This window comes from Aplidium turbinatum, chromosome 18 (assembly GCF_918807975.1).
Source record: "Aplidium turbinatum chromosome 18, kaAplTurb1.1, whole genome shotgun sequence".
In the NCBI taxonomy this organism is placed as follows: Eukaryota; Metazoa; Chordata; class Ascidiacea; order Aplousobranchia; family Polyclinidae; genus Aplidium; species Aplidium turbinatum.
The window spans coordinates 8,450,631-8,471,114 of NC_137489.1; the positions used below are offsets into that span (position 1 = coordinate 8,450,631).

Consider the following 20,484-nt stretch of genomic DNA (forward strand, 5'->3'; position numbering starts at 1 on the left):
TTAGCCCTCATTTAATGAAATCTATTCGATATTGACTTATTTATGACAATTTTTGTTTGTCTACACTTGGCGTTTACACCCTGTATAAGAACTTCCTTTTCAAGCACTCTAAAATATTGGCAACGGGTACATCGTTTCTGCTTTCTTTTTGCGTCTGCTTTGTTCAACGCAAACATCTATTTATTGAATGCTGAATTACTGAAAGCTGATGAATTTTTGTTGGGGAATAACTAAATCTACATTCAGTAGGCAAAACTGCTTACAGTCGTAACAACGTCCAGTCCAACGCCTATACGCAATTTGCATTACAGTTAGTTTTTACTTTTTACAAATCAACCATCTTACAGCTATTGCTTCTAACCCGGGTTTACCCAAATCTGGGTTTTGAAAGCAGGAAACCCAGGTTTTCAGAAAGAATGTGAAAAAGATTTTTATCTAAAAAAGTTTATGATTCAGTCAAGATGCAGAAACGCTATCGCTATTCATACTGTTTACCCTCTGTTTTGTACTTCTTTATCGCATTTAGCTATATACCTATATATCAGCATATCATATTGTTTCCTGCTGCCTCCGAAATGCAGAATCACGTTGGATGAGTTTTACGATACGACTTTAAAGTGTTGAAAAAGTACAGTAGCCCTCGTAGTCACATAAAATTCTATTTGAATAAGCTTAACTGAAGATAATCTAGCTGCTAGCTGATCAAAATCGATGTTTAGCTGTTTATGATTAAACTAACTCAAGTGAAAATAAATTCGTTTGTAAGAGCTTTGTAATGGTCTTAGTGTTATTGAAATGACAGTAGAAGACCTTTGCAAAAAGAATAATAATGGCATGGTGCAAAAATCACTTCCTCAGCTGGGAACGACTCTTATAAGTGTGACAGTGAGATTACGTCCTGAAGCGAAAAAAAGAACTACCACTGGTCATTATAAACGAACAAAATGCTCTGGGTGATCAAAAATTATGTCAATATAGGCGAATTGACGATATAACCGAAGTAGATATAGGTAACCTCGAATGTACGTAAAAGATAGAAACTTTTCCGAGACCAACGAAAAAGTGTTAGTATACGCGAACTGTAGTAACCTATACAACTATTTTTGTAACGAAGACGTCAAAGCAATTTCATTGAGTGTCTGATAAAACTATGCCTGGCTTTTATGCTAATCTTGACACAACACGTTTTCCATTATTTAGCCTACCTTTATTCTACCCGGGATGGGTCTAATAAGTTATTTTAGTTGTGACGTTAACGAAGGCCTAATGGAGTGAAACATTTTTTGATTTAGAAGCATCAAACTTTTGGAAGTTTATGAAGGGCATATAACCCAGGGATACCTAGACACTAACGGGATGCGAAACTCAAAATTCGTCCGTCCAACTGAAGGGCTAACCATGTTGCCTACAATGAATTGCACAATGCGGTGTTACTACACGAGAAAATGTTTGTTTTGCACTGGCTGTTTTATTCGTCGTTTCACAAAAGTTGTATCTGTACATTATTGTCAATCTTATGTTGATGACAAAATTATTAATATTGTAAGTTATAACCAATTCATTAGGCTACATGTAGAATCCACAAAAGAAAAAAACGACCAATGGCTTATTGTTCATAAACTTGGCTACTAGGCTATGTACACAAACAAAAATAATACCAATAAATATCACTGGACAATCAGATATGCTGAGTACGACATCGTAATACTGAACAGCCATTGTCGTTACAGCAAAGCACAACTCTGTTGGCACTGAAGAATGTACATCAATCCCAAACTGTCATGCAAATACTGAGCAAGTTCGGGCACTGCTGTCATCGTTTGAATGTATGGTTGATCCTCTCCTTCTTTAGGAAATTTCCTTGGCATGCACATGTCATCCTTTTTTGCTACACCTTCAAAACACACAATGCAGTGAGTTAAGTGAGCATTTCACAAACAAAAAAGAAAAAATGTCATCAATAACATTGCTTTAATATGTAACCATTTATAAGAGAGTGCGACGCCTGGAAAGTAACATGTCGAATCGCTATCAGTAGCAAATGTTTCCTCGTGTAGTCTACAAGTCTTGAATTTGGCTATTATTGTGTTGGAATAGTTGCTTGTGATAGTGATTCAACCACTTGCTCATGATCTAATTTGATTGAAAAAAAAACAGAAAATTTTCACAAGTAATGTTGTGGACAGGAAGCATAATAAACTTTAGAACAGCTTTAGGGTCGTATGCACCAATAAGATTGATCCAAATATGCTGGTTCACTGTTTTTAACTTCTTTCACTGACTTCTGTATACTTTGCAGAAAAGCTGTTGTTGTTGGTAGTACGAAGTCTGCTTTATATATACGGTATGTAAAATTTGCGATATCAGTATAGTGACATGACATACCCTTAAATGGTGATTTAACGGACATGATTTTCCAAATGTTCTATATGAATTTCACAAATCTTGATGTTTCCAGGAACCCAGCATTGCTTTCAGCATACAACTCCAAGGCATGCGCACTGCGCAGTTGATTCACAGAACACACCTGAAAATAGCAAAGGCCATCGTTGGCTTGCGGCTGGCAAAAATAGTCTTATTCAGTATTTTTTATTCTATGACTTTAATTTCGTACACAGTTTCCAGTAATAGTGCTAACCTAAGTTACTAGCATATCATTACTTCCTTTTATATATGTCTTTGTGATGTCATAACCGACCAATTTCAAATGCTATTTTAAAATGTTGTTGTGCTCAATGCTCATATCATCCGGACAAAACCTTTCTGCATACAAGACATAAACTACACCAGTTGAGCACCATTTATGTGTATGCATTACAAGGCAGTGAATTCTATACTCAATTCACAGATGGGTCTCTGTGTCATTAATAACATATTTTACAACTTTACTTACTTAAAGCATGTTGCCAGGTGATGTACGTGATATGCTGCTGGGATTTAACGATGCTTTCCTCAGTGCAAATGCAGCCTTCAGAGGCTTGTGTTCCTCAAGAGCATACAAGCGTTTTATATGCTCAAAACGAGCAGTGCATTTTTCACCAAAGACGTGTCTATGATCTTCACCAACAGGAGGAAAGTGCATTCTCTTTCTATTCAGAAAATTATTGAAACTATTTTTAAAATTGTGTGTGAAGTCAAATAATAGGTAGGCTACAAATGCTTTTCTTTCCTTGTAGGATGCACATTGCAACTTGACAATTTGTTGTTCCCGCACATATCCATGAACATTTTTCTAAATAAAAGAGTATGTACATTGTTAGTTAATTTGAACGATGTGAAGCAAGGCATTACCACCAATAAAATTACACCTTTTGTCCAATAAATTTGTATATACATTCAAACTGCATAAAAGTACACCTAACTTACAAGGGTCGACGTCTTTTAGGTGCAGACAGTTAGGCACCGGTCAAATAGGCGCGCACATGCGCAAACTATTATCCTTTAACGGCACTGGGAACTACCCTGGGTCTAGTGACAAATTAAAGCATGTCAAAAATATCATTACCAAGCTCTCATCACAACCAATTCATGCAGACATAAATACCTGTTGCAAACATGATTGTCAACGAAGACAGCAACAACAAAGAAGATTTCATCTAGTGCATTCATCACTTTTTTCAAATCATTAAACGAGTCTTGAATTGTAAATTGTTCGGTTAGTTGTTAAATCATTTTCTTTTTTCAATCTTGCAGACGCTGTAGATGTAGAAGTGGATCTTTTAGGTGGCTGTTGCTTTGTCAGATAACCAGAAAATATTCTTGGTACAGCTGACGGCTTTAGGCGAAGCTTTTTTCAGTTGCAACAATTCTCTTTTTGCAACTCTTCTTTCCCGGACATCGGTAGTATATACTTGTTATATAAAGTCTGAATCATAAAAATGTTTTGCACAAACTCTACTGGAGGAAGTGACTGCATATTGTTCTCTAGGAATAGCTTTAATCCAAGCTTGAATTGCATCTTGATTGCGAGGAAATCGAAAAAGTTACACTTTTGGTCTATTACTTTGAGATAAACGATAACCAGTATTACAATTAGGAACGCAACAGGTAAACCCCATATTGCTAAACAATTTGAATGACCTATAACATTCAAGCACAAGTACTTAGTTTCAGGTATATGCACAACAGGGTTGGAAAAAATCATGATTTTTTTAAAAAAATCAAAAAAATCGGATTTTTTTGATTTAAATCGGATTTTTTTGATTTAAATCAGATTTTTTTGATTTTTTTAGATAAAAAAGCGTCGAGTCTACTTGGGGGAAGAGATCATTTTAGTAAGATAGCAGAATCATTTTTAACCCCTTGATTGATTGAAAGGCTTTGCTTTGCAACAAGTGTTTAATCATTTTTATTATCATATTGTAGGCTAGTCTGTCTATTGCACATATTTTTAAGTAGGTGTGATATGTTGCTTTATACTAAATCACAATTGTGCATATCGAGATTGAGGTGAGTCTCAGACTGTCATCTCACTACACTAAGATCTTTCCTTACGTTTGAGCGCAAAACTCCCATCGTGACGTCACATTGCATGACAACATCTGTGTTGAATAAAAAGGAAAAATTTGCGCTAAAGTTTATGGCTCTACAAAATATCAATAGCTGTGGAATGGTAACATGTTTTTGAAAAAAGAAAGGAACACATTTTGCAAAATACTTCTATGATCTAAAAAGTACCAATCTTTTAAAACGGTTTTTAACCTGGACAGGCATTTTAAAAAAGGTCTAATAAAAATTAATCTGTGCCGTGTCTTTTAGCTCAAACTCTCACATTTGAAAACCCTGAGCCTCAATGCAGAATAGTGCAGCTTACCCTCTTTTGTATTAAAATGCTGAAACAATTTTTTGTCTGAGTTGAAATGTACAACTGAAACTCCGTATAGTGTTGGGCGATATTGAAAAAAACAAAACGATACGATATTTGAAAAAATACTCGATATTTCGATACTTTTCGATATTTTTGTACTAATTAAGAAAAGAGTTTCTCAGTCTTCGAAATTAGTGTCGGCAATTGCCGACGCAGATACATGAATGGCGCATTAGCGTAGGCAATAAAAATGAGGCCACCGAGGCCACAAGAGCGCTTGTAAGGTTAGGGTTAGTCATTCCTCCTAGTCGTTATGCCACAGCCATAGATTTGCTCCTTAGTCAACATCCTGATGGAGCTCTGCGAAAGAGGCGTGTGGATGGGTATCAAAGCACGAAAGCGGCAAAACGTGGACGCTTCATTGCGAACGGCGAAGACAGTGTAGATTTACAGCCAAGCGATGAGCCTCTTGATGTGTGCGATTTCAGTGATAACACGACAATCTCATCCTCCGATACAGCATCTGATGATTCCGATTCTGACATCTAGTTTTTCATCAAACAAACTTTGTGTTGCTCGCAGTATCAACTATGCCGAAATTATGTTAGTGCATACCTAAATCGAGGCAATCTTCTCGCAGGGAGCGATTAATATGTTACCGGTACTTGGTTGAGCAATTAACGTTATTTTATGATAATTCAACGTCGCTAGATGTCGAATTAATGTAAAACAAACATAAATTTCTTTTTGGGCATTGTTACGCAATATAACCCGCCGGGAAAATTAAATCGATTTGTGCTGACTCGAACGTTGAATCAATGCAAATTTAACTTACTTTTCCTCTCCGTGAGTTATTCAACGTGAATCACCGTAACAGCGTGCGTATCGCGTTGCTCGCTTTATCGCTACTTTTGGTATTATTACATCACAACAAATCAAACAGTGCGGTCGTGATAGACTACTCTAGCATATTTTTCGCTTCTCGTTTTCCACGTTTGGTGCAATTTTTTTCGTAATAAACATTCACAGCAATTGCCGAGGCAATTTCAACTTTTGCCGTTTTGTTTCGGCAACGTTTTTGTAGGGGTTTGCAGTTACGAATTATCGAACGATATTGAAATAAATATCGATATTGAAAAGATATCGTATCGTAAATTCGATATATCGCCCAACACTAACTCCGTATTATACTTAATTATCAGTATCTTAAATCACAGCTATACTTTGAGCTATTACATTGCTGCAACTTCAGACCAAGGCTCATCCTTTCTCATAAATAACAAGAGCAGTCACCCTGGCCATGTGCAATTATTCCCACCTACTAACGTTATTGTCCTTAACATCACAGATATATTATGATAGTACCATCCTTACTAAGTCACAGATCATTTTTCTGAATCGTTGATTGTATTTTTTTTTACCTAAAAAGCTCTAGCCTAATATACTATGTTGGAGCTGGTATACAAGTCCCAAGTGTGAACTGCCAACTAAACTAAGTTGCCTTTCAAAACATGCATAGCCTATAGCCTTATGTATTTAAATATAACTTTTGTATTACAAAGAAGCAGTAAAACGTTTGTTGATGTATTTATTTTTATTTTAGCAAATAAAAAATCATTTGATTTTTTTAATTGATTTTTTTGATTTTTATTGTTTGATTTAAATCATGATTTAAATCAATGATTTAAATCATTTGATTTAAATCAGCCAACCCTGATGCACAATGAGATATGAAAAAGACTTGGTAGCATTATATCATACATTGGCACGAGTAGAAATGATGTGTAATTGTGTATTGTTAGCCTACCTACCAGTGTTGGGTCCACGTCTTTTAGGCGCAGACAGTTAGGCGCCGGTCAAGTAGACGCATACACTGTGGCGTCTGTATATTTAGGTGCGGAGCACTGTGGTGCCCGTTCATTTAGGTGCTATTCCTAGTAAAGTCTGCAGATTGTATCAGCTTGGCACGTAGAGCAATGCTTTTCACACAAAATGCTATATTGAACAGAAAAATATCTTGTTTTGTTAATGCGCGTGTGGATATGAGGTGCGAGACAACGCTCTACTACTCTTGATTTTAGCTCATCTCCACAGGACATTTGCTATTCATCCTGAACACAGGTTGCAGCCAGACGGACCTTTACTTAATCTGTTATCTTTCGCAATTACTTCTACTCGGATGGATTGGTCGTGTTGCGAGTACGTATGAGACAATGCTCTACTCTACTACATGAATACACTTCTAATCTATAGGGCATGTGAACCCTGGTTACAAGTTGCAAGCATAATGGTGCGACTTTGCTCGTTATTCAACCTAGTCAGGGTTTTGACAGAAAACTAAGTTACTCTTCACTCAAGCCTACCACCCGCTTGAATATAGGCTACTGTACCGGTATATTTTTTACTGATGTTTAGTGTAGCCTAGTTATTATTTGACTTAACTAAAAGTGAACTCAGTAATGTTCGGAAACTTGAATAATTTATTGATAAAACTTTCGCCGACGCAAACCTGGACTAACAACAAATAAATGCCAAACACGCGCATTAAAATACAATATATTTTTGGCAGTGGCTATTTGACCGGCTCCGGTCTTTGAATCTGAAACACTATTTGACCGGTCATGACGTCACTGCATAAGCACTTTTTTCTTTTTCTCTTTCAAAGCAAAAGACGAGAAGCGCCGATATAAGTTCTAAATTCAACACGTATTCTTCAACTCAGTTCGTGGCGCGTGCGATACGTCTCCGGCTGCCAATCTAGAGGGGATGAGTTCGATACCATCCGGAAGCATTTTTTTTTTTCATTTTTTTTTTATCTAAATTTTGACCTGAAGCGCATTTATGTGGTCAATTTTTAATTTGAGTAGCCTACAGTCCAAGTTAGTTAATAGTTCTCAAGTATAGTTTTCAAGTTAGTTATATACAATACTTCTTAGTTCTTTTAAAAGAAATGATATTGGTAAAACCATTTTTTAAAGAAGTATTGTATAACTAACTTCAGAGAAAAATGTAGGGTCGTTCGGCAACACACGTTCACTTATGACGATCGGAAAATTACCAAGAGAAATTCTCAAATTCCAGCAAATTAAAAAAACTCTAACAGTATTACTCAAATTTGAAAAGACATAAAAAATGGGCTGTAGGCCACTCAAATTAAAAATTGACCACAAAAATGCGCTTTGGGTCAAAATTTAGATAAAAAAAAAAATGAAAAGAAGGAATGCTTCCGGATGGTATCGAACTCATCCCCTCTAGATTGGCAGCCGGAGACGTATCGCACGCGCCACGGACTGAGTTGAAGAAAACGTGTTGAAGTTAGAACTTATATCGGCGCTTCTCGTCTGTTGCTTTGAAAGAGAAAAAGAAAAAAGCGCTTATGTAGTGACGTCATGACCGGTCAAATAGTGTTTCAGATTCAAAGACCGGAGCCGGTCAAATAGCCACTGCCTATATTTTTCTGTTCAATATAACATTTTGTGGGAAAAGCATTGCCGGCATAAGCAGCTTCACTTACGGAAGCCATGACATATTTTTTAGTTCAATATAACATTTTGTGTGAAAAGCATTGCCCTACCTGCCAAGCTGATACAATCTGCAGACTTTACTAGGAATAGCACCTAAATAAACGGGCGCCCCAGTGCTCCGCACCTAATTATATCCAGACGCCACAGTGTGCGCGTCTATTTGACCGGCGCCTAACTGTCTGCGCCTAAAAGACTTGCTCCCCCAGTGTTAGCCTACTAATCTCATTGGTCATTCGCTGCTTCCAGCTGATTAGTACTAAACTCAAGTATGTTTTTATTATGAATAAACTTGGACCGTCAGTTTATAATGAAATTAACTATTTCAAGATCAAGCGGCGCTGGTTCGACTCTCGGGGTGTGCGCTTGAGCAACGCACGTTAAGGATTGCTCTCCATTCAGCGGCATCTAATGGATGGAATAGTTCCCCGGCAACAAGACTTCAACAATCGGAAACTTCACTCTGTCAATCTCTGTGACCGGGCCTGCGTCAGTGATTCAAAGCCTCTACAAGTATGCGAAACTGCCAGGATTAAGCTCTGCAAGAAGCTTTCCCAGTCCAAGGATAAAGATTCAATCAATCAACCCTCCAACATACAAACATACCGTACTGGTACCCTAAGCCCTAGAAAATTACCACTCCAGGCAATAGCAGATTGACACTTCACCCAATCAACATAATTTTGAAAATTAAAAATCTGCTCGGTCTAACCTATCTGACAGACTGACACTAGTCACAACTTTGTGTTCCATATCCATAACCTACCAGCTTAAACCAAACTAAAAACGAGCACACCACGATTTATGCATGCCCTTCAGTTGGACGGAATAAATGAAAAAAACGGATAAGCTTCGGATCCCCTAAGTCCAATATCCCTAACTTATGTATTAGATGTTGGATAAATTAAATGTTAAAAGGCGAAGCAAATTAAAAGTTTTTACTGAATAAAAAACTCTGCTTTTCTTTCGTGTCTGCTAGGTGGAGGTAGAGACTTGTTACCAAGTGCATCCTCAAGTCCTCAGCTACTGACTGTGAAATGGTAGGCTGTTGTCATGATTGCAAATCTCAAGCAAACCTTAAAAGTTGCACTAACATGAAGTGAATGTTGAGCTTTTGGGCTAACAACAAAAAACTCTTCGCTTCCACAATAAAAGCATTTTATTATCGCGTAAAATAGACGTCATGGCAATCAGTTGATCCAGCAAGACAATAGATAGCCTACATCAAAAGTCAAAAGGAATGCTACAGTCAAGGAGCCATCACTGAAAAGAAAAATGCATTTAACTGAGATCATCCACGCAAAGATAAAATTTTACAAACGCTAAAATTAGCATGTTAGTTTCAAGGCGTAGGGTACGATGTAGTAGTCTATACAATAACACGGCCATTATAAAGTTCATTTATGTCTGTTATCAGCATTTCAAGACACTTTTTCAAATAAGACGTATTCTCATAACACTGCTGCAATATTAAAAAAATGTTTCTGTATGTAAACCTTTCAATCAGCTTCAAATCATTTTTAAATTAGCATTTTTACAAATGCATCTTCTTTTGAATTTTAGTTTTTATTTCTGTTTAAATTGGCTTGCTGATTGCGTAAACCCATTTGAAACAAACTGGGTCTAGCAATTGGTTGGAAATTACTGCAAACAGATGCTTCGGCAGAGCATCATTATGTTGAAGTAGCTTACTACTACAACTCCTTCATAACATATTTGTGTGTCCAAATCCTCGACAATCATTGGCGTTGAAGTTGGTCTTGTGTGCTTGCTGCAGAATTCTGTTTCTTTTAGGCCAGCTGTGCAAAACCGTTACCAACAGCTCCCTCTTAACTTTACGGCCCATGACAAGAAAAAATGCTTTATTTTTCCTTCCTTTCCTTTTTCTTTTGAAGGTTTTACCATCAAGAGAAGGACATGAACATCTTTTATTGCCTCGCACTACCAGTTTCAGTCTTTTCAATTCTCTCTTGGACAATGGACCAGTTTTGTATAGAATACGCCTTTTCCGTTCGGCTGCAATAGCACGAAGACCTTTGTTTTTCTTGATTTTGATTTTTCTGATCTTGATTTTCAAAACTGAAAGAGAAAGAAATGAAAATACATATTGTTACAGTTACATTCACTATAAACTAGGCAAATCAAATTATTTTTTAAACGATGCAATATAGATTATCTTACTCTAGCTATATTTGTTGATCATACAAGCAAAAATATGTAACTATATCAGCTTATTGATAAAATTAAATACGAATATACAGAAACACTAACATTAAGAAAATCTGGCACTAAGGCACTTTCTCAAAACTGAAAAAAAAAATAGTATAAAAGTGAAAAAACTTTAGTGTCTTTTTCAGTTTATTGATATGTTTAATTTTTTTTAACTAATATCCTTGTAAGTTTTCTCCTTCGATTGCTTGCGTGAACTAGGCATCGGCGGCCTCGGATTAAACCAAGTATTTCTATGGTATGTTGTATGAATGATTGTTTTTGCCTTGTTAAATTGTTTCAGTTAAGTTGTCTTTGTTGGCAAGTTTTAGTGAACCTAAAACGCAATTTAAATTTATTTAACCACTAGATTTCACGGTGAAATCGACAAGTTAAGTAACAAGCTTTGTTTTTCCCTCGTTGTTCAATAATACTGTATACGCTCGAATAACCGTCCAAGCAGAAAAGACAAAAATTTCCAATCAAAGTTTCAGGTTTACAATGCAACAAACGACAAATTTAAGTAAAGGTTCAACTATCCTTGTGTGTGCATGGAGCAATCAGGGCTGTGGTGTCGGAGTCGGAGGGATCTTGGCGTGTTCGGAGTCGGCGAGTTATAAACGGAAAAAAAACGGAGTTATAAACGAACTGTTTCCTGCGGTGTTATTGACTCGTAATAATTTTTGTATCACTTGTTGAGTTTATGCTGTTTCAGCCCGGAGTGTCGTTTGCAGTTACAGCATAGTGCATGGTCAGATTTGCCTAATTCTCATTTTTATATATATTGCAGATATAAAATAATTCCTAATAAGGACACGGGTACGTGCCGAAAACGTTTGAGTTTATTTTCAATTATGTTGTATTTTGTTGTGTGCTAAAATGCTAAACCCATTGAAGTTGCTTTGTTTTGTATGTCAATGGTATTACAAAGCAAACTCTCAATCAAAGCTCTATCATTTCTTGAGATATCAATCCCGATGAAACAAGAGTACATTCATTGAAAAGTAGATGCATGCATTGCTACAATTTAACTTGAAATTATGTAGCGACTATTGTTTCCGATATATCCAATATGAGACAAAAAAAACAACCTAGTTTTAATAAAAAAATATGCTTGCATTTGTTCAGTTACACCTGTTTATTTTTTGCTTTTAGTTAACGTGTCAGGACTGAACTGCACGAAGAAGTGTTCTTATTGTTATTGCTACTTTAATGAAGACTATGTAAAGGGTGTAGTGATAAAGCCTCAAAGTTAAAAATGTGCACGGACAGTAATTTCTGCAGTGAGGTGCATATTTGTAGCGAACAAGGTCACAAAAAGATTTTGAAACAATCCATTGCCAACCTCTAAAAAACTTAGTAAAACGGTTTATGTCAACATTCAATCACAGGTTATGTTTGCCTCATCGAAGATTAATGTGATTTTGATTGTTGACGATTGAAGTCTTTCATGATATTAAGCGGTTTCAAGCATCGCATTGGATAGCATCTTTTCTTTTCCGCTGTACTTATACGCGCCATCATTTCTTATTTCTTTGAGGAGAACAGAACCAGGAAGTATAGTTTTCTTGAAAATCTTTTAATCTAAAACTTTCACCTATGAATTTCCAATCACCTTCAATTTATTTTACATCTGCAGCCGACTGCTGCTTTAAGTACTTTGGTCCCATCAGCCCTGCTCGTCAGCTAGGTATAGAGATATCTCCACAGTACTTTTTGTGATCACATGTATTTTAGCTTGATCTAACTTGAGTATTGTAATTAAAGACAAATGCACTGGAGACCTGCTTTTTGAGCTGTAAGCTACCAAGCATGAGTTGCCAGGAAAATCAAGCAAATCGCTTCATCAGAAAACCAAGTAGCTTATGTTTTTGGGAAGTGCAATAAAATAGAACTGTTTAAAACGAGTTGGCGAGCGTAAAGACATTTTATATTATATGTAAAGTTACTAAAGTTGTGAAGTTCTGAATTTCACTTTAACAATTGATCAGGTTCAATGATTGTCTACTTAAACGATTTTTTTTGTATAAAAATCTAATTTGGTATCTTTTATAAAATAGCAGTGGGTGTCAATAAAGGATGAAGAAATTAACCAGTTTCATTGTTTATTTTATCACTTAGCCAATAAAAAATACGTGTTTTAAGATTTTAGCTGAAGTGATTCTTGATGCTTCAACAGAAAACTGTTTGCAACCGCGAGATTTTCAAGTCTCGATAGCAACACCTTTTGCAGATATCGCCAGAAAATGAGATTGGTATCAATTACTTATCCATTTATCCCTTATCCGGAGACAAGCTGTGTTATCACGTCTAAAAAAATGATGAAATCTTTCAATCTTTCAGTGTACATGTTCGCAAAAATCCATTATCATTATGTAATAAGAGCTTGAGAAGTAATGCATAAACAATTTTTTATTATAAAATTTTTGCGGAAGAATCGCCTTTTTTATTTTTTTAATAGAAGGGTGTTACAGCATTACTAATCCTGCGTGACGAACGAAAACATTTAAAGATAAAATGCAACAATGCATCGTTTTTAAATTCTAGTTATCCTTTTTCAAAAATGTCAAAATCCAAAAGAAGATTGCAAATAGAACAAATAACTAAACTCAGCCAGGTTCGGGAACTTGTGTAATTTATTGATAAAACTTTCGCCACCGTATAGGCGGCTACTTCTGCATTTGGAAAAGCAAAAACAAAATCTATTTAATGAAAACATAAAAAATAATTTTCTGGTAAAATCATCTACTGTAAGAGCACTGGGAAAATAATTTAAAATAAGAACTTCTCAACAGTTCAAAGTTACATTACATTCATTGCGAAAGATATCAAAGAACTGCTTAGAAATGAAGTATGGTTGAATAGTTTGGTAAAATATATTTTTGTAAAAACAAAACAAAATTAAGGAAAAAAGCTCAATAAGTCCGATTAAAGATACTGCTGTAAACTAAGAAGGTCCTTATTTGAATAAAAATCTTCTGGTGATGCCCCTTTTGGGGTGAGGCGGACTGTAGAGGTTTTGGAGATTAATAACTATATTTGATGTAATTCGCTCTGCTTAGCTTTTGCTTGGAATTGAACACTTTTTGTAGTAACTATTAGTAGTATTTATTGTTGTACGCTAAGATGTACAAACTCGAAGCCTAATAAGGTTTATCAATAAATAGCACAAGTTTTTGAACACAGCGGATTTTCTTTACTTCGTGTGTTTGATCGTTTGGTTGCATCCTAAGTGAAAGATTTTTGTGTAACATTTCATTTTGAGTAACATCAGAAAACTGAAACAGATGTTGAAAGACATCAGCGGCTACTTTATCACAAAGGTTTGAAAAACTGGTATCTAGCCTGCTCACCGAATTCACTTGCACAGTAATTGTCGTGTAAAGTGTCGATCTGCAAATCCGTTTCGCATGGAGCGCACATCCCTGTAAAAATAACATACAGTATTTAATTATCATTTTCTAATTTGTCTTAATGACGTTGAATCATCTGTAACGTTGAATCAACGTAAAAAGGAACCGATGTGCTGGCTGGGAAGTAAACTGATGACTCGAGCTACTTTTTTGGGGTGTTGGGTATCGAATAAAGGCACTGGGGTGCTCAATTGGACTTTACTTCAGAAAGAAAATAAATAGTTTTTTTACTTTCAGACGTTGAATCAACGTAAAAAGTGATTGATTTGCTTGCTGGGACGTTGCACTGGGTTGCTTAATTTCCAAAATGAATAACTTTCTGAGGACCATTTTATCATTGAGATATCGAATTCTAATCGAAATTTGTTTGCTGAAATTACATTTTTTCTAAGACTTGAACACTTAAAAATTATCAACACTGGTTTCAGATACAAAATCTGTTATTTCGATTAGGAAACAGGGAGTTGCAGATAGAATAGTTTGATTGGAATAAATCCTTACATTGCACGTTGAAATGTTGGCAGCTAATCGTATTTACTGTACAGTACATGATAACAATCACTGTTAGTTTTGCAGCAAAGCTAGAAGACATTTGTTGCACAGGTATCTTCCTGGTCTATGTTTGCGGCAGTGTACACTAGGATCACAGGATAAGCTATACTTTTGATAGCAGTTATCTAAACAAACCCATATCTTTATTTAAAACAGGAAGAATATTTTTAGTTAAGAGCTTTACAATAAATCAAAAATTACTTCTGATCACATTGGTGGTTAGTAGCTAGGAGTTGAAACGTCACTAAACGTTAAAACGATCCACTAGCGAATGTAGATATAAATTAGGTGGGCTTATTTTGACAAGCAGGAAATGGTTTTTACATTTTAAAAAATCTGATAAATACATGGATTCTATTAATACCGTTCTACTTTTTCACAGTAATTCAAGGTAATGCACGTAATCGTAAGAATAAGAAAATATCATAAAAACTAACTATCGCCTAGTCTAGGTCAAGTTAGTGTAAGATGTTAATTAACTGCATTAAAAGGGCCACTTTCGTTAAAAAACTTAGGTTGGACATAAACTGGGCTTTGCCTAATTTTATCGTTGCTTAGATTCACCAAATTATTTTCAACGTTCTACCATATCCTTGTTTGAGCTACATAACCTACATAGATTTAAACAGCAGTGTGGAGTATTTGGTTTGATGCTTGTTTTACTGGTGCTGTAGGCTACTACTGTTTCAAGTCTAAGTTATCATTACTATGACAAAAGAATAAAATTTGTAAAAGATGATAAAAAGAAAAACATAGCCTACTATGCACTGAAATTAAATGTTAACTCCAAAAAGACCGAGGTGTTTATTTTAGGGATCAATATTTTCTTCCAAGCAGGATTGTTGTTTAAACATGCTAAGCGTTGTGCATTGCAAGAAAGGAGTTGTATTCATCGCAAAATGCGCTTCCGTAATTTTAATATATTTCGTTTGTTTTATCTTTTTATGTTTTTGTATCTTTTGTAATGTCTACCTTTTTTTCACAATTGATCTCTTACGCCTATTTCATACTATTCAATTGACTGTCATGCCTTCTTAACTGTAACGAATTTTTAGACAAGGACGCTGCGAATAAGGATTAAAAGCATTAGCAAGGAGAAAAAAGTCCAAAACTGTTTTAGCGTTTAATGGTATTTTTAAAGTGATGTAGACATTTAGATATGGACCACATGTGCCCGTTTAAAATGTTATTAATTTATCATCTCTCTTTATCTTTTATTTTTCCCCGTTATGTCCACGATTTTGTTCCGCACAGAGCAATCGCTATTTACTTAAAATGTCGAACTCAACTAAGGCAAGATAATTGTGAGATCTCATATTCCACACAAAGCTGCAGATAAAACTGATGCTTAGAAAATAACGAAAAAGTGAGTGGTTCTGGTCTGGTCTGTTTGAAATCACAAAAATACCTCATTACCCATCTACTGGCCTTAAACTTACTCTGACATGATAAAAGGAAAAAGTATGTTTATTAAAGCGAATGTTTTATCTACAAATAAATCTTCCGTTTGACAGTTTTTGTAAATGTTAACTTCAGTGTTTAGATCAGTTATTCATTTTCATTGTAGATATGATAAGCAGTTATTTTTGTTTTGTTTTGTTACTTGATAAGGGCTGATGTATGTATGGCCGAAAACGTTTGTAGCTTATAGTTTATGTTCAATTTTAATGGATTATGTTAAATGCCGAGTGGTTGTTTGGTTGTATATGTTTATGGGTGACGAAAGTGACCTCTTTACCAAAATTGTAAATGTTAACTTAGTCAAAACATTTTGTGGACAGTTTTAAGTTTAAATGAAAGAGTGAAAAATCAAATTTTACTAGTTTTATACAAAAACAAACTTCATAGATAGACTACACTAAATAATCTACTTCGATAATATTGAGAAGTTGGTTTTGTATAAAACAAATGAAACTACACGCAATTTTCAAGCTTTGTACCACCAATAAAAAGAAGCTATAAAAATGTTAAAGAATAATCAAGTAAAGTGCTTATCAAAAACAAATTTTGGTTCTTTAAAAAATGTCACACACGTATTTCTTTTCTGTAAATGAAAAAGGGGTGGGCTAATTAAAAAACCTGGGCTATTTTTTCAAACTGAATAAGCATACTATCAGACCGACAGTGGTATAGCCTTAGCCGTAAGCGTTGCTCGTATACTAAATTTTGTTTTGGTTTGAACAAAAGAAAACAAGCCACCCAGAAAGTTTTTCTGGCGACCCAACGTGGGTCGTAACCCATAGGTTGAGAACCATTTGTATAAGCCCTATAAGATTAATAATTACATGATTGGAGTAGTGAGATCATTGCAAATTTAAGCAGTGTAATCTAATGTTGAAAGAAACACATCTGTTTCTCGAAAATGTTTTTTTTCATCACACTGAAAATGTAACGCCTACCGCTAGCCCAAGTAAGGAGAGTCAATGGTGTGTTATGAAGAGTTGTGGAAATCAATAACAGTAACGTTACAGCAGTAAAGAGTTGTAAAAAACAGCACACGGAGAGCTGTATATCGCATTTCAATGCATTGCTGTCATTCAAAAAAGTTTATCCATAACGATTTTGATTATCTTTTGTTTTATAATCTCAGCAAGTAAATAAATAGTAACCTATAAAGTGAAGTGCACATTGTTAGGCGAATCATCGGTTGATCCTTTTTCAACCTCAAACATATGACGACAAACATCATTCTTTGCTGGGTTTCAAATGAATTAACAACTATTTCAGTAGCCTAACATAGTTCAAGGTGAGCATAGCTTACTCACCAAATTCAAAGAAAAAAAATTCATACTCCAAATCTGGTTTTACAAATCAATACTTTTAGTTAATATTCCTCATTTTATATCATTGCCATAACTTTTACAATATGTTGCTACCAAAATAAACAGATAACCTACTTCTTGTAACTGGATGAAATATTTAATTTCTATGCAAACAACGCAGTGAACGAGCGAAGCTTCTAGAACCAAACGCCACAACAAAGTTTGGCAATCTTGTGTGGTTTATCGTTAATCAGCTGCCGAAAAAACATCTTTTGTCGTATATTTTAAATCAAACTACGTTGGATTAACGTTCATATCCAGTGTAAGCGTCCAAATTTACGAATTATTCTTTAATAGCTCTTTTAACAGAAAATTCATCAATCAGTAAAGTTGTAAATAGGGATGGATCTAAACGCTACTTCAGAGGAGTGATTTCAGTAATGTTGAGTAGTAGAAAAAAAACAAATTTTGTATTTTTGGTCAGCAAAATACTAAACTGCACATATTCATTCATTTACAGCTTATTGCGCCCATGTACAAGCCAGATGAGAGCATTGTTGGTAATATTTTGGGTCGGTGTCGTTTCAAAAGAGCAACGGGCCAATTGTTGATGATACGTTTCATTGTCTCAATCTCAAGTCTTATGTTTCTTCCAACTCCGCAGTTGGGTTTGTTGCGCAACACTATTCTCTCCTCCTCCCAGGGTGGGAGTTTGTTTTTTGGAAGCTTTCAGAAGGACGTGGAATAGCAGGATGTTGTTTTTCCTCAAATTCGAAGGTTCATTATTTAAATCATAAAGTTGTCGGGTTAATGCGGTTCTAAAGGGCCAACTTTCACAAAGTTCTTAAGTGACTGAAGTCTATTGTGGACAGGTTCATTTTCGTGATGGTGGTCGGATCCTTGCTTCACTCTTTTTTTTTCGTATCGCCTTCTCATCGGACGCAAGTTAGCGCAATGTTTGCTAAGCTACTGTACTATACAGATTGGGTATTGATGTTGGACAGAGGGTGCAGATTATAGTTCTACGTGCTTTGTTCAGTCACGCTTCAATAATTGTTGTGTGGCTTGAACTAGATCATCTTAGACCACAGGACACCGCCATTATACCATTGAATGGCACTTACAAATAAGAAAATAGTGACGAAACATTATAGCCAACATTGTAATGTGCTATGCATGGTCGCAATACCAAACAAAAAGCAATAACGATAGGAAAGATTACTTCCTTATATTTGGGGGAGAGTGGATCGCTCAATTGCCCCTCCTCCTTTCTTGGATCTGTTGTTGGTTACAAATAGAGTTTTAGGCAACAACTTTCATAAAGTGTGTGATATGACTGAGACGAATCAATGAATTTGTAACTGAGGTGATTTATGCTTTGTTTGTCCTAGCAAACTCCAAACACACGGTAAACACGCCTCAAATGTATATAATGTCTTTAGGAAGGATTGCAATTCACGTAGGCTTGGGAACTGAACAGAAAATATCAAAATCAAATTACTTAGAATAAACAGCTAAAGATGAATTTTTTAGACAAGGTTTTCTTAATAGAATTAATTGCTACAGGTAAAAGCTTTTAGTTGACGATGAACTTTTAAATGATGAATTTCATCTGCGTAAGTTGATGCCAAATGTAATTAATTACAAAACATTTGAATATAGCGGAACTTGACAATCTATTGCTCCTAAGTTAAAACTAAACCCCTGTCCGTGAGGCAAGTTTGTAAGCAAAACTATAAAATTAACCGAATTAAAGTTAAAAAGCATTTCTGTTTACAACGAAAACGCTACAAAAACTAACTTTGTCTAGCAAATACGAGACACTGCCTTTTGCAAGAGTAAACAACCAACACAAGCTGCCGTACTCATATCACTTCGATGTCGCGTAACGTTGAAACAATGTAACAAACGGAAGTTTTCCTGACTATAAGCTTTTCTTACCTGGTCTTCTTGTAGGTATGAGAGAGGGGGCAGGCAAAGTTGTGCCGCCAATGTTAACACACGGTTCTCTATCTGGGAAACTGCTGCAGTTGAGCATCTGCGGCCAGTCGAAGTTGTGTCTTTTCATAATTGGAGTGCATGACCTTTCTACGGACTTGCATAATGATTTGCAAGGTGCAATAGGTCCTGAAAGAACGGATATTGATTGCAAACACACGGGTGCAAACAATGAGCAGAGGAATTCTTGTAAATGTGGATGGCAACCTTGGGTCAGCAGCGGCACGAAACTAAACGCCTGTTGACGGACTTCATCCAGTGACTCATGGTTTAATAAATTAGGCAGAACCATCCTTGAATATCCTACGCCATGGCACAGCTTCAAGTCTGTTGGAATATCAACACACACTGTAGGTTGTCGGATAAACCCTTCTTCGTTATTTGCATCCACATTGTCTTTCACAGCAATGAAAAAAAGAACTAAAAATGTTCCAACGAGGGTTTTGTTTCTGTTTGGATCACTTGTAAAACAAAACATTTTGCTATCCACCATAAGCAATCGATGGCTCCAAAATGATGGACAAATTTTAAAAAGTATCCTTTTTCAAACTTTACAACTTTATGTAGACACCATAATGCAAAAAAAAACACCGAAATCTGCAAGTGACACAAAATAAATTTGTCTATAAGTAAACACACGTTATTACTAATCGAAAATCCGTACTAATACTGTTGTGTTGCAAAATAAAAGTGCTTGTTCATTTCCAAAATAACAGTTTTACAATAATACTTATAGTTTATACACACATATATAACGTGATCACCTTATTTCTTATATGCCACAGGCCTCGAACAATATCTTAAACTGCATTTTGATAAAATATTAATTCCTAATTAATGGATTTAAAACTGAGTTTATACAATATAGTTTTGTCTATTTGAAACAGAAGAGCAATTACCAACCATGATCTCATCTGGCACCGACACTAGAAGACAAGCAGTCAATGCATCCATCTGTCTACAGCTTTCACTTTTTTGCTTTTAAGATTGACTTTTGTATTTCAAACAGTATGGCTTTGAGAGAGAAGCAATTTTTTGTGTCTTAAACAGATGACTGAGAATCAAATAGGCTATCGGGAGGAACAACATTGTTCCAACTGTTAGGAAACTATGTAGTATTTTTCGCTGCTAGTTTGTTTCTTCTGAATAAATTTGCTTTGAAATAAGCATCAGACGATTAATTTGCTGAAAACTGTTCAGAGCAACGTTATTTACAAGTTGTT

General features: G+C 35.5%; 1 protein-coding gene and 1 long non-coding RNA gene across 3 annotated transcripts; both read right to left on the reverse strand.

The window, feature by feature from the left end:
- Positions 1 to 1,459: 1,459 nt before the first annotated feature.
- Positions 1,460 to 3,116, reverse strand: LOC145787996 (uncharacterized). Of its 2 annotated transcripts, XR_014291468.1 has the most exons (3): positions 2,894 to 3,116; positions 2,386 to 2,527; positions 1,460 to 1,894 (listed from the first exon to the last, which is right to left on the reverse strand). It is a non-coding gene; the product is annotated as an uncharacterized LOC145787996 (long non-coding RNA). The 2 variants fall into 2 exon arrangements; XR_014291467.1 differs by lacking the exon at positions 2,894 to 3,116 and having other exon boundaries at positions 2,386 to 2,624.
- Positions 3,117 to 9,469: 6,353 nt separating this feature from the next.
- On the reverse strand, positions 9,470 to 19,854 carry LOC145787655 (secreted frizzled-related protein 1-like). Its single transcript, XM_082599447.1, has 3 exons — positions 19,205 to 19,854; positions 13,890 to 13,961; positions 9,470 to 10,407 (listed from the first exon to the last, which is right to left on the reverse strand). The coding sequence occupies exons 1-3, from the start codon at positions 19,752 to 19,754 to the stop codon at positions 10,034 to 10,036; spliced, it is 996 nt and encodes a 331-aa protein (XP_082455573.1). The 5' UTR covers positions 19,755 to 19,854; the 3' UTR covers positions 9,470 to 10,033.
- Positions 19,855 to 20,484: the final 630 nt, after the last annotated feature.